The sequence below is a fragment of the Mesitornis unicolor genome, unplaced genomic scaffold, assembly GCF_000695765.1.
Source record: "Mesitornis unicolor isolate BGI_N332 unplaced genomic scaffold, ASM69576v1 scaffold12582, whole genome shotgun sequence".
NCBI classification, from domain to species: Eukaryota; Metazoa; Chordata; class Aves; order Mesitornithiformes; family Mesitornithidae; genus Mesitornis; species Mesitornis unicolor.
This window is the reverse complement of record NW_010169893.1, coordinates 1,147-15,753: the sequence shown is the minus strand read 5'-3', so window position 1 is coordinate 15,753 and position 14,607 is coordinate 1,147. Positions and strand designations below refer to the sequence as shown.

The window sequence follows — 14,607 nt, the reverse complement described above, 5'->3', positions numbered from 1 at the left end:
ACTGAATCTAAAGGGCTTAATATGAGATCTGTGGGGGACCCCAGCTGGACTGAGGCCCTTGGACAGAGTGACTTTGACCTTGAGAAGATTCCAGTCTACCCTTGAGAGAGTAAACAGAAATAAGAAGAGCCGCAAGGTAAAAAGTTTGTCAAAAGTGCTGACAGCAAACTGGAGTCTTAAGAAAGTGTTGATAGCAAACTGAGGCATATGTGTTCCTTTGGCAGAAGTGCTGAGTTGTGATGAACTGTGAAAATATTATCCAATAAAAAAGAAAAATAAAAACTTTGAACCAATGAGAAGACGACACATCTGGGGAAAGAGAGTATAAATAGATGAGGAAGAAAAACAATAAAGGCTTTTTGTGCTACGCCAACACTTGTCTTGTCACTTTGTCCGTCCCAACCACGACAATTGGTGACTCCGACGTGATGTGATGGGATAATCCACAGACTGTAGAGGGCTGCAGGGCGATGTGCAGCGGGGACGGAGCCCGGTGAAGCTGAGAGCAGCAGGGAGAGCTGCCTGGTCCGGACCTGAATTCTGACACCTGATAAGGTGAGCCACCGGGAACATAGATGCAACACTCACAAAAGAGGAGGCTAGTGTGCTGAACGTATGGAAAGCGATATTGAAAAACTGGGGACTGAAAATGGAGGAATTAATGTTACAAAGAATGCCAGTATGGGGAAAAAATAATGAAGTGCCAGCATCCACTGAAACTGCGTTCAGCGTGAGTGTACAGGAGAAAATTTATAGACTGTGCTACACTGGGGGTCAAAGACACTGTAGCACTTTTAACAATGTGGCGTCTGCTTTATGAGAAGCTGAAAGACTCTAAAGTGCAGTGAGATCAGGCAGAGGGCACTGCCTCTGCTTCTAATATGGCACAAAGTTTTCTACTCCCGGCGCCACTCGCTTCAGAGAAACAGACTCAGGAATATGAACAAATTATGGATGCTAAGGGAACAATGGCGAATGTAATGCTAGAAGGGGAAAAAATCGTATGTGTCAGTCTAAATTTCACTTAAATGGCCAGCCAGGTAAACGGCAAGAAGAGTGCGAGGAGGGGCCTGCCACATCAGCAAACAACAATCCATTCCTCGGCCACCCTCAAACACAAGCCTTTGTGACTGGTTATCAGGGAAAACCAGGGGATCAGCCAGCATGGATGCATCCACTGCTGACACAGTAACAATAAATGACTGTCAAATACACAAAGTGCCTTTGGATGCATGGGGACCAATTGGTAAAGGACTTAGTGCATTATTAATAGGAAGGTCAAGTAGCACTTTACAAGGATTGACGGTGCATGTGGGTGTGATTGATGCGGACTATACGGGACAAATTTGGGCTATGATATCTACTGCAACACCACCAGTAACTATCACTAAAGGAACTTGAATTGCTCAACTTGTGTCTTTTGTGAGTTGTGTTCCTAGAACAGAGCAGACTATTCGCGGTGACATCAGATTTGGGTCCACTGGAAAACCATTTGTCTTTTGGTCCCAGACTGTCACTGACAAGAGACCACAAATGATCTGCACACTTACAATGGACCATGCTACCCCCTCACAGACAAAATTAACGGGTTTGTTGGATACAGGAGCTGATGTCACTATCATTGCACAACGTGACTGGCCTCCTACCTGGCCCTTGGTATTGAATACAACAGGAGTGGTAGGCCTTGGGGGGATGGCAAATAGTTTTATGGCTGCTAAACCTGTTGTTATTAGCAATCCAGAGGGGCAGAAAACCACCGTCAGGCCATATGTGACCACCGCACCCTTGAACTTAAGGGGGAGAAATAGTCTTGCACAATGCGGGGTTAAGGATTACAATGGATTTTAGTGGCGGCCACTGTGTTGCAGGGCATCACACGACCAGCACTGGCTCTGAAGTGGTTAATGGAAAAGCCAGTGTGGGTGGATCAGTGGCCACTTAATCGAGAAAAACTCACAGCCCTGCAGCTTTTAGTCGCAGAACAATTGTCCGCAGGACACACTGAACCCTCTTATAGCCCATGGAACACACCTGTGTTTGTGGTAAAAAAGAAATCAGGGAAGTGGCACTTGTTGCATGACCTAAGGAAGATCAATGAGGTGACGGCAACCATGGGAGCATTGCAACCAGGGCTGCCCTCACCAACCATGATTCCAATGCAATGGGAAATTGTAATAATGGACTTAAAGGATTTTTTTTTTTACTATTCCTCTAAAATGAACAGGACTTGGAAAAGTTTGCGATTACAGTGTCATCAGTAAATAATAGTAACCCTGCCAAAAGGTATCATTGGAAGGTACTTCCTCAAGGCATGAAGAACTCGCCTACCATTTGTCAGTGGTTTGTGGTGAAGGCTTTGAGCCGAGTCTGTGCTGCATTCTCAACGGGATATTGTTACCATTACATGGATGATATTTTGTTCGTTGCTCCTTCAAAGACAATGTTGGCCGACATGGAGAATGCAGCACGTCGATCATTGCAACGATATGGGTTGGTTATCGCCTCAGAGAACGTGCAACGTCAGCAGCCATGGTTATATTTAGGAAAGAAAATATTAGATCAAACAGTCGTGTCACAACCAATTCAGTTGCAGATAGAAGTTAAAACCTTAAATGATGTACAGAAATTGGCAGGAGTCATTAAATGGGTGCGACCCTATCTGGGGTCGACATCTTCTGAGCTACAACCACTTTCTTTCCTCGGCCACCCTCAAACACAAGCCAAAAGGGGACTCAGATATTGCTGCACCACGAGTCCTCACCTCAGAAGCAAAACAGGTAATTGAAAAAGTAGTGTAAGCAATTACAAAGAACCACATATGGAGAACTGATTTAACAACATCAGTGCAAGTGTTTGTGTTGATAGATGAAATATCTTTTCAAATATCTTTTCAAATACCTTTTGCGACGATTGCACAGTGGAATTTGCATGTTTTAGAATGCGCCTTTTTACCTTTTAGAGCGAAAAAACCAGCTCCGGGTCTGTTTGAACTTTTGGCCCAGATTATCATTAAAACCAGAACTCATTGTGTGGAGCTATTGGCAAGGGATCCCAAGAAGATTGTGATACCGGTAGAAAGTCAATATTTTGAGTGGTGTCTTGCCAATAGCTCAGCACTTCAAGCCGCAATGATAAATTTTAAAGGTCAAATCACTTATCATCTGCCCTCTCATCCCTGTATGTGCTGAATTTTGTTAATATAACAGAGGATTTGTGGGAACCGCCTATGGTTCGCCACCTGTGGATGGTGTTACAGTGTTTACTGATGGCTCTGGGAAGACAGGAAAGGCTGCCATAGTTTGGCATGATGGCCACCAATGGCAAAATAAAGTAGAACATCAAGAAGGCTCTCCTCAAATTGTTGAACTAAGAGCCACGGCAATGGCATTCCAACATTTTACTGGTCCTGTGAATGTTGTTACTGATTCAGCTTATGTAGCTGGACTAGTACAACAATTGGATAAGGCCGTTTTGGGTCATGTTACTCAGGAGAAACTCTTTGGTGTTTTAAAACTGTTATGGGTTGAAATTCAAAGATGGCAACATCCATATTATGATTTGCATATTAAGAGTCATACTTCTCTTCCAGGATTTTTGGTGGAAGGAAATGCAAGAGCAGATGAACTTGTGTCAGGTGTAGCAATGGGACCAACACCAAATATCAAGCAGCAGGCAATCGCGTCTCATCAGTTTTTTCACCAGGGCTATCGTGCTCTCAGGCAACAGTTTTGTCTGTCTCATGCTGAGGCACGTGCCATTGTTGCAGCTTGCCCTGACTGTCAAGGCCAGCATGTCTCTCATTATTATGAAACTAATCCCAGAGGGCTTTGAGCCCTTCACATATGGCAAACAGACGTTACCCACATTGGTGAATTTGGCACGTTAAAATTTGTTCATGTATCTATTGATACTTTTTCATTGGTTATCATTGCTACTGCCCACACACATGAAAGTGCCAAAGATGTTATTAGACACTGGCAACGGGCATTTTCCGTTGCTGGGGTTCCTACTCAGATCAATACAGGGCATTGTGGAACGTGCACCTGGCACACTCAAATGCCTTCTTCAAAAACAAAAAGGAGGAATGGCTGGTGAACACCCTGAAGCGCAGTTAAATAAAGCCATGTATGTGCTGAATTTTATTAATATAACAGAGGATTTGCAGGAGCCACCTATGGTTCGCCACTTTTAGTCCCTACATAAAATGACCACTGTTTCCCCTGGTGTTAAAAGTTAGGGTGAAGGACCTGCAGAGTGGACAGTGGTCACCTCCATGTGATTTATTAACTTGGGGAAGAGGATGCTTGTGCCACCACAGATGGTGTCTCCCAGTGGGTTCCTGCTTGCTGTATTTGGCCTGTTATGGATGGTTCACGCAAGTGAAGAATGGATAGTTCGACAACCGAACCAAGAGTTGGAGCTGTTAGGATCAGTCACAATGGATGCTTGTGTGATGTTTAACTACACCTATACCATGACCCGAAAGGGTCAGAATGTAAATGCTACTTTGCCTGTGTATAGAAATGCTACAGCCTTGTGTAATTACACCTCCTCCAACATCGAAACTTAATGGTGGGCCATGCAGCCTTGAGCAGCTTAAATTACTAACATCCCAGATGGGACACTGCTTTTGGACCTGGATGGATCTGTGGGATCGCAGGACCTCCAGCTGGCACTGGTGACTCTCGGGGAGAACCTCCAATCCGCGGACCAAAGAGCTCTAGCAAGACCCCAGGGAAGGTAAAAGGCATTCTTTCTTTAAGAGGATGGAGTCATAAAGGTACCTGAAGGAAGGTTATAGTTTGTAGAACAGCCGGGTATTTTTGGTTTGTTTGTTAAATTACCAGTAATTAGTTTTAGAATTTATGTGATAAGTGTGGTTGCTATCTGTGGTAAAAAACAGAGCAATGTGACCTCAATGGTTTTAAGTGGACTGTTATTAGACGTAGATTCAGTTAGATATGCTACATTGCAAATAGAGCTGCTATAGAATTTTTGTTGTTAGCACAAGGGCATGGATGTGAAGATATTGAAGGAATGTGTTGTATGAATTTGTAGGACCATTCAGAGTCAATTCATAAGAGTATTCGGATGTTAAAGGAAGGAGTGAAGAAAACTTCAGATTGATGATGGGTGGAACTGGTTAAATAACCTTTTTAATGGCTGGGGATTGTCTTTTTAATGGTTGGGTTTTATCATTGATTGAGACTGGATTTTTTATATTGATAGTTGTTGTAATTGTGTTATTGATGTTGCCACGTTTACTGTTCCCAATGCAAAGCGTGCTGCAAAAGGCGACACAGGCAATTTTTGTAGCACAAATACAAAAAGGGGGAATTGTGGGGGACCTCAGCTGGACTGAGGCCCTTGGACAGAGTGACTTTGACCTTGAGAAGATTCCAGTCTACCCTTGAGAGAGTAAAGAGGAACAAGAAAAGCTGCAAGGTAAACAAGTTTGTCGAAAGTGCTGACAGCAGACTGGAGTTTTAAGAAAGTGTTGATAGCAAACTGAGGCATAAGTGTTCCTTTGGCAGAAGTGCTGAGTTGTGATGAACTGTGAAAATATTATCCAATAAAAAAGAAACATAAAAACTTTGAACCAATGAGAAGAAGACACATCTGGGGAAAGAGAGTATAAACAGATGAGGAAGAAAAACAATAAAGGCTTTTTGTGCTACGCCAACACTTGTCTTGTCACTTTGTCTGTCCTGACCGTGACAAGATCTTTAGCACTGACTCTCTCAATTTGAAATACTAATCTGAAATTCAGTATTCTAAAGAAACATTTTCAAACAGTTTAAAACAGTTTCACTCAGATGACTATGCTTTCACTGGCTAACACACCTTTTCACAACCACTTCAGTTACTGTCTTCCACAATACTCAAATTTCCAATGCAAAAAATCTAATTAAAAGCCAGAAAAAGAGTAAAGCTGTTCCTGTATCATAAAGAAGCCATGTTATATGTCAGTCAACAGCTCTGAAATACCGGAAACAAATTTGCCTTACCTAAAGAACACGTAGTATGTTTAGTCAGGACACTACACTAATACAGTGATGCTAAGCATGTCTTTTTGCAAATATTCTAGAATGCCATCAAAGTCTTCTTCAGATGTTTTACTTATACAGTGTTTCAAATATGTTTAATAGGTAGTTTGTAAATAAACTGATTTTGATCAAAATTTTAAAAAACTATTAATTCCTTTAGGAAAACAGATATCGAAATATCAACTACTAGATACTATTTTTCCTTTAATAGAAATATCAAGGTTAAAGGTAAACATCCACCGACTAATGTGTTTGGTGTCTCAACTCTACCTTCACCAGAAGCTGCCAATCCAAAAGAAGAAATCTTCAGATTAGCCATGGTTTCTGTCAACTGGTGTACCTAAAGATAGGATGAATATCAGCAAAAAGTAAACTACTCGTGATAAATAAAAAGAAAAATCACTGCTTCAAGAGTACTATTAAAAAAACCTTGCCTTCTCTATAGGAGTAGCTAGGATGCATCTATAATGGAAAAGAGTATGGTAGAAGTTCATTGAGTACCACACTGAAATCAAATTTATTAGACAGTAGTTTAAGAATGAACTGTAAAAATAATTTCTAAGAAAAAAACCCAGCATTTGTCAGACCTTGCATATAAATTTTGCTAGGTATTTCTAATGGTCCAAATCCAGCAAGTAGAACTACATGATCACTACTGCACACAGTCTATTCTCTAACCTGTATGGAAGCATGGGATCTAGATATTGGGCCAGGAATCACATTAGCATTTATGCCACCTCGTGATTTGGGTTTTTTTTTAAAACTTTTCCAAATTTACTTAAAGGTTTTGCTTGTACAGGAGAGAATACAGTATTTCTTGCCTCACTTGTTTTTTTGGCCTACAGCTACAAAAAGGTATCACCACTGAACTATATGCCTGAAAGTTTCAAAGCATCCCTTGACTCGTTTATGTGAGCTGCAGAGAATCTAATACTTCATCCTGGCAAATTAAATTCCTGATTGTGTATTAAAAGCAAGTATGTGGGTAGCATGCTTAGTTTCACAAGTCAAAAGAAAGTTTGGTGACTTCTGTATTAAAATAATCTCTTTAAAGAAATCAGGACAATTCCTCCAAAGATCCAAGTTCCCCTCCACTGTTTTTTTTGCAATTAGAAGTACTTTCATTCCAGCAGATGCTCACTAGTATTTTCTTGTTTGGTAATTCAGTTTTTAAATGATAATTTAAAATTATTTTATTATAGTAAATTTATTTTATTTAATTAAGCTGTTAAATAATATTTTAACAGACTAATTTTGTTCTTTAGATTCTGAGATTTACATTGCTTTTACAAGAAGTATTTGTGGAGAATACACTTGTCATTTCTGCAGTGTTAAGCATTCCAGCTTACTGCTCATAAAGAGATACTACATTTAAGATAACCAAGTACATAAAATTCTTCACAACAGCTATAAACTAAACCGCAACTAAAATAAAGTCTCCTGTGACCAGAAACAGAAAATTAAGATTGGATAAGAAAGTTATGTTTAGATTAAAAAGAGAAGAACTTTGGTTTAAATAGAATGAGTAATTAAAAAAATCATACACAATTTTGGTAAAAACTATATACAATACCATCTGTGTAGAAATATTTGCTGTGATAACTTACACATGCAGCTGCTAAATTTTCTTATTTCTTGTACTTGGCAACTTTTAAGTAACACTAAATATCTGTCAATACTTGTTTACATTCAATCCTTTAACTGGAAAAAAAGAGAAAAGTTTAACATGTGTTTTGTGTACTTGAGGTTCTATAACTACTGCTCACTGTCTTCCCCTGCTTCATAGGCACATTCTTGTAGACCACCTCACCTTCATCCAGGAATAATAATGTTCAGTGGGCATATCACATATTTTCAGAATTAGACTTTGGTTTATTTACCACCATTCGTGGTCCACAGACCAGACAATAAACCAAATCATTCTGCAACTTGTACTGGCTGTAGAAAAAGAAAGTCAAGTAAAACCTACTTTCACCAAGAAATTAGGTAATGTTTGGAGGCATTTTTCTGGCTAGAAGAAAAATTTAATAACCAACTGGGAAAAGCAACAATGCGGTACTAATCTGCAAAATAACCATTGCAACTTGAATAATTTAGTCAGTATTCAGGTACAGGTTTTATTTTAACTTTGTTTGTTTGTTTTTTTTTTACCAGGAGCAGAAGAGGAAATGAAAGGAAAAGGGAGAAGGCTGTGCACAAGCGTGCATCAAAGCATTTCAACATACAACACTTCAAAGTTTTACTTAAAACTTTTTCTTTTTTTTTTAAAGAGTGTAAATAATGCAGTAACTAGCATGAACTAATTAATGTTTTTAGCAATACCAGAATAAACTGGACAACAATAATTTTGCCAACACCAGGCATCTATAAACTGGACTGTGCAGCTCTGTAACAGAAAAATCTATAATCTATTACTCTAATAAACCTTAATCTTTTACTCTAATGTAACAAGTTTTATTTTTATATTAATGAATTAATTTCTTATATGATTAAGAACCACACAAGAAGAATTGTTTTAACTCAGCTACAAAAAAAACCACCAAAGTGCTGTGTTTTTTCTAAATCTAACAGTGCATTTACATAAAAGTGCACTGAAAAAGAGGCATTCTTTTCTTTTTGAAGTTTAACGTAGAGAGTAGTTGTTTGAAGTTTCACTTTGTATTCCACCTTTTAAAAAAAAATAGAAAAGGTCTTGATTCTTATTTTGACACTAACCTTCACTTACTATTCACAGACAAAGATCTGTGTACCACAGATGTTTTAAATATTTTTCCTTTTATCTTGTTGGTCAGATAAATTAATTCACAAATAAAGCAATGTACTCAGTTCACTATCAATAAAACACATCAGAAAAAGTGGATGTTTACCTCCTACCTTGTGACTGTGCAAGCTTCACACAGAAGATCTGTTAACAAGACTATCTACATAAAATAATTTCTAGATAAAAAATGAGCTATAGACAAGTAGCTATTTCTAGTATAATCAGAAGACAAAAGCAGATTGTGATGGGATCTCAAAAATTAGGCAACATTATTTCTTAGGTCAGAGATAAATATTCCACAGAACCCTCAAAAACACTTGTTTATTTAGGTCACTATGTAACAGTTCATCATAGAACTACATTTAAGAGAATTATTAATTGCACTATATAATAAGGGCTCATTCACACAAGCTTTCCATTATGCTTTCCAGACACATGATGAATACAGTTCTTTATTAGCAATGCCTTTTGAGAGTGGCAAAATGCTAATTCAACAGTTGCACACAGCATGCCCAGAACTTAAGATGCTGGTAAAACTGCATTAGCTTCAACTGCATTAGCTCCTCTCTTAAGTCTAAAGCATTGTTACACTTGCTCTTGTTGTTAAGTATCCACCTCAAGCTTTCAGAATGGAATGGTTCACACGAAGTTCTCAAAGAGTAGGAATTCCCACATTAGCCACAATCTATTTATAAAATCTGTAATTGATCAACTACCACTATCCATTTAACCTACCTTCCCTAGTTCTTTATGTAAATAGTTTCCATTTTCAAATCTTTCAGAACACCTCACTCCTGACACAAAATGTTTGAACTCTGTACTGAAGCTATGTAACTATTATGTAGGAATACCACCTGCGCACTAACATAATTATTTCAGATTTCTACCAACCAGCTTGACAGGCCTACATAATGCAACTATGCAACAGTTAAAGCAATAGCTTTAAAGAATGCAAACTAAGAAACACTGCAAACAAAAGAAATCAAACCTTAAGTAATAAAACAAATTTGCAGAATCGGACTTACAAATTTGATTCAACAACAAATGTGTTCATTAAGTAAATGCTTCCTGAGGCTTACTAGCTGTGTTACAAGAGAACTTCTGGTGTTTAGGAGTGAGTAACATTTTTCAAGGAAGTCACTATGTGCTACATGCTATGGTATGGTATGGTATTTCTTAGTCCTCAGGAAAAAAAATTAGAAAGGAAGTTATGTTTCTTATAACTTAAAATATAAGTTAACTACAATGGGCATTTATTAAGATGAACATCTTATCCATATACTATGGACAACAAAAATGTATTGACCACAAAAAATAACAAAAGGAGAGCACAATATTCAAAGAATTACATTAGATATTCCATTAATCCTAAATGATGGCAGAGATATAGTAATATGCCAATGGAATGAGCTTTGGAGTACAGAAAAGGGATGGTCTGTGTGTTTCCAAAACTCAGTCACTTTTTGACTCATCATGTGAATTTAAAAAACACACAACAAAAAATCCTACAAAACACCAAACCAACAACAACAAAAAAACACAAGCCAAAACCCCAAACCCAAGACACTGAGGTAACACTGAATTTGATGTAAACCCTGTTCACACAGTATCCTGGATTCATTCTAGTGTGCTTGCTAATCAGAAAGCTTCACTAACACTCAATTTTCGAGATCTATACAGTTGTATTGTAATAAAATAATTTGAAAAAGTGAGGGCATCCAAGTTTAAAGTTTCATCCTTAATCACTCAATGGGAAAATTAGTTGAACACCAAAACTACATGTTAGCAACCTGCTGTATGTATTTTAAAGATGTTTGAATCCTTCAAAAAATAAGCATACATCCTCTACATAAAACCAAACCCCACAATGCATAAATTGCATCATGAAGTAAAAACATGTTTTGTGTTTTCTATCTGTCACTTTTAATGTTACCTTATGCTCATTTGTAGAAGTCCACTCAGGTTCTTTTCTCTTCTTTTTTCCTTTTTTATCCTTAGTGTGCTGAGCACCAGAGGCCTGATAGGACTGCAGATCCACTCGTGAATGAAACTGGTATCGGCCGCTTTCCACATCACAGTAGTAATAAATTCCTGTTGCTGGATCATAATACAGTTGATTTTCCTTTACAAAAACAAAGAACAATGTTGTCATCACTTCAAGAAATACACTGGTCAAAGAAAAACCTAAAGAACCATATACAGAGTTCAAAAAAAACAACTGAAATGTACTAAAGAACTGTGGTGGGCTTGATCCTGGCTGACTAAGAGATGCCCATCCAGCTGCTCTCTCGATCCCCCTTCTCAACAGGACTGGGAAGAAAATAAGGTGAAAAGCTTATAGGTCAACATAAAGACAGGGATATCACCATCATGGGCAAGACAGGTTTGACTTGGTGAAAATAAATTTCATTTACTGCCAGTTAAAAGAGCACTGGAAGATAAGGAACAAAGACAAAACACCTCTCTCTACCCTTTTTTCCCCAAGTTCTACTTCACTCCTTCATTCCCAACTCCTGTATTTCTTTTCCCTCTGCCCAAGCAGTGGAGAGAGATAAGGAGTGAGGGTTTGCAGTTAGTTCATAACAGTTCCTCTCTCCTGCTCCAACCCCCTCACGCTTTTTACCCTGGCCAGCATGGGTCTTTCCCATGGGTTGCAGTGCTTCAAGAACTGCTTCAGTGTGGGTCCTCCACAAGCCACAGCTCCTGCCAAGTAACCCTGTTCTGGCATGGGCTCTCCACAGGCCACCTTAAGGACCTGCTCCGGTGTAGGGTCCTCCATAAACTGCAGTGTGAGTATCTGCTCCAGTATGGTCCTTTTCCATGGACTATAGGGAATTGCCTGCTCTGACACTTGGGAGAACCTCCTTCTGATCCTTCTTCTTTGACCTTGGTGTTTCCAGGTTTGTTTTTCACACTTCCCCCTGCTCCACTGTGCAGCATTCTGCTCTCTTTCTTAAACATGCTTTCACAGAAGCACCACCAGTTTCTTTGGTGGACTCAGTTCCTAGCCCCACTATCAAAACCTTGCCAATAAATCAAACAGAAGAACTTTTACCATAATTCAGAACAGTTATGGAACAAGATGTACTCTTCTGTTACTGTACTAATATAACTATATATAACTATATAGCTAATATATAGCCCCAAACAGGTAGCCAACTATACCTACAAACTATGTCAAAAGCAATAGTATAATTTAACACTTTAAAAATTGAGTCCAGACATGTCTCTGAATTTTGTGTACCACATGCATTTTTTTTGAAACTGAGTTGAATGTAATGCTGCTAACAAAACTTCCGTTTTCAGCACAGCAGTTCCACTAGGATTTGTGACATTGTACATGTAGGGATATCTATCTATTTACACATGTACATACACACACCCCTCAGAGGACAAAAAGAAAACCTCACCAAAAGCTTTCTTGTGAAAACACATAGCAGAATTTACTAATTATGGAATTTTGATGCACTGTCAGACATCCTTTTCTAAAGTATTTTCTTTCCCATAACATCAAACTAGTTGGTAACAATAGTTAAGTAAAAGTACAAGTATTTCATGTATTTTATATCAACACACTTTTCACTGTGGAGAAGCCACTTAGTTAAGCAATCTGTCTTTTTCTAAACCAGTCATGTTTTAGCTCAAGCCTTTAATTTTGAGAGTTACATGGCATCTTTATACTATAATTTTTTTACAATGCCAAGTAAGTTAAAGACCTAGAAGACAGCAAAAAGAACGGAATAAAAACATAAATTTAGATCTTATCCTGCTATCTTTAATTTGCCTGAAATAATTCAATGACTAATTAACAAACTTCCATTACTATTTGTCTTCTGCTGCTTGTCCTCAGTAACATGTTTTCAAATCCTAAAGACAGCTTGGATCTTAGTTCTTTGCTCACACTAACTTTTGCTACTAAAATTTTGCCTGAGGAAAAAAACTCCAAGGGTTTTGAAAATGATCCTTACTGAATTATAGTAGAATCCAGTGCTGTGGTCATAATACAATCCTGTATTTTCATCGTAAATAAATCCGGTTTGTGAAACAGCAGCTTCTGCAGCAGCTCTCAAGCTCTCCGCCAAAGAACTCTCTGGTACTGAAGTATCTTCTGCTTCCTGACACCAGAAAGTAAGAAATTCAATTTTCTTCTAAAAAAGAAGCTCCTTAGTTCTTCAGCATTTCACAGTGCCCTACTTTAAATAACTCAAATTAGTGCTTTATGGACCTTGAATTGATTCAAGAACTATTAAACACGGTTGACTGATAAAGTCTTATTGGTTTCAATGGGATCAAGACTTCATCCTGTGCATTTGGTTTTTCCCAACCTTTATTCAAAAGTGGTTCACATCAAAAATACACACACTGAGTATCTTTCAGTACATTCCTAAAATAGATTTCTGCTCTCCATTTCATTTCAGTTGCTAGATGATAAGCCACAAAATCAATTAAGCAAGTGAGATGAAGCATCTAACAAAAGGCTGAATGGCTGGGGAAAAAAAAACCCTAAACATAACAAAAGTATGCCTCCAATAACTTTCTTCTCCGTATATGCTGCCTCCTTATATCAACGGAAGGGAGAAAAAAAAAAAGGTACACTTTAGGAAAGTCAGTGTGGCCATACTGAACATATTCTGATGACAAAAATGCCATGCTGTCAGGCTATGCAGGACATGTATTTTAGAATGTGCTTCTTTCAAAAAATACAAACAAAACAAAACAAAACATTAAAAAACCCCAAACAAATCTAGGAGTATGTTACATCTGGAACATACTACAAAAAGAACTGGTTTTAAAGCACAAGAACGTTTTTCTGTTACCATCAGCACCAGACCATCACAAAAAATTATTTCATACAATGACACCAAGACCAAAAGCACATCTTTTAAATGAAATGAAATATTAATAGAGTGCTGACTGCAAATTTGGTAAAACCCTAAACAGTTCTATAACCTTTGAATTCTGGATGAGATTTTTCTCTTCTCCATCTTTAGCAACTTTAGCGCTATCCATCCTTAAAGGAATACTTGCATCTGTCTGTGATTCCTCTGTGGAATTGTGCTCAGTGCCTTCAGTTCCATGATTGTGCCACACCGGCAGTTCAGATGCACAATCCTGAGAATCGGAGTGATTGTAATAATTTTCATAGTAGTAATAATCTGCGGGGAGGGAAAAAGTTATGGTTGCATAAATTAGCAAAGTGGTATTTTACACAACTCAGTTTAAGGACCCTAAATCTTAAACTGGAAATTAAGTAGCCTACTGAAAATCAATTATTAGGCAGTGCCTTTGGTTTGAATTTATTCTGCTCTTACTGACCAAATTATATCTTGTTTTAATGTAACTGAAAAATTGGCAAAACATGTATGTGTGTAATGTATGAGATTAATATGTAACAGATTACTATGGCATGAATTCTACTACAGTCCATGTTACATTTACACTGTTCTAAAAGGAATCTTTTGAATAGGAAATGGTCCAAAAGATAATGTTACTGGGTTTAATGCAGCTAAGGATAAAACTAAAAGTGTATTTCATATTAAAAAATGTCAAAATAATGTCTGTTTAAGCAATCATCATCCTTTCTACCTGCTTGTGACCACGCAACATAGTCCTCTGTTTGTACTTCTATACTAGATGTATTTTTCTCCTTCCTACTACGGATTTCCTTAGTGAGCTCTTCAACCTGAAAGAAAAACAGCATGTTACAGAATGCAATGCTGCATTTTAGGGTCTATGTCAGATAAGAATATCAACCTATTTTAGTTTCTATAATTCAAAAAACACATAATTGCATCACAG

General features: G+C 38.0%; 1 protein-coding gene across 1 annotated transcript in view; it reads right to left on the bottom strand.

Annotated features, from left to right (window-relative positions):
• The window catches only part of LOC104536800 (angiogenic factor with G patch and FHA domains 1-like), a gene marked incomplete at both ends in the record, with an annotated part of 18,680 nt that extends 4,189 nt beyond the window's left edge, over positions 1-14,491 (bottom strand). The window contains 4 exons of the mRNA XM_010179518.1: positions 10,742-10,930; positions 12,777-12,923; positions 13,759-13,964; positions 14,395-14,491. Of these exons, the coding sequence (XP_010177820.1) occupies positions 10,742-10,930; positions 12,777-12,923; positions 13,759-13,964; positions 14,395-14,491 (639 nt within the window). The remainder of the gene's footprint in view (positions 1-10,741; positions 10,931-12,776; positions 12,924-13,758; positions 13,965-14,394) is intronic.
• Positions 14,492-14,607: the final 116 nt, after the last annotated feature.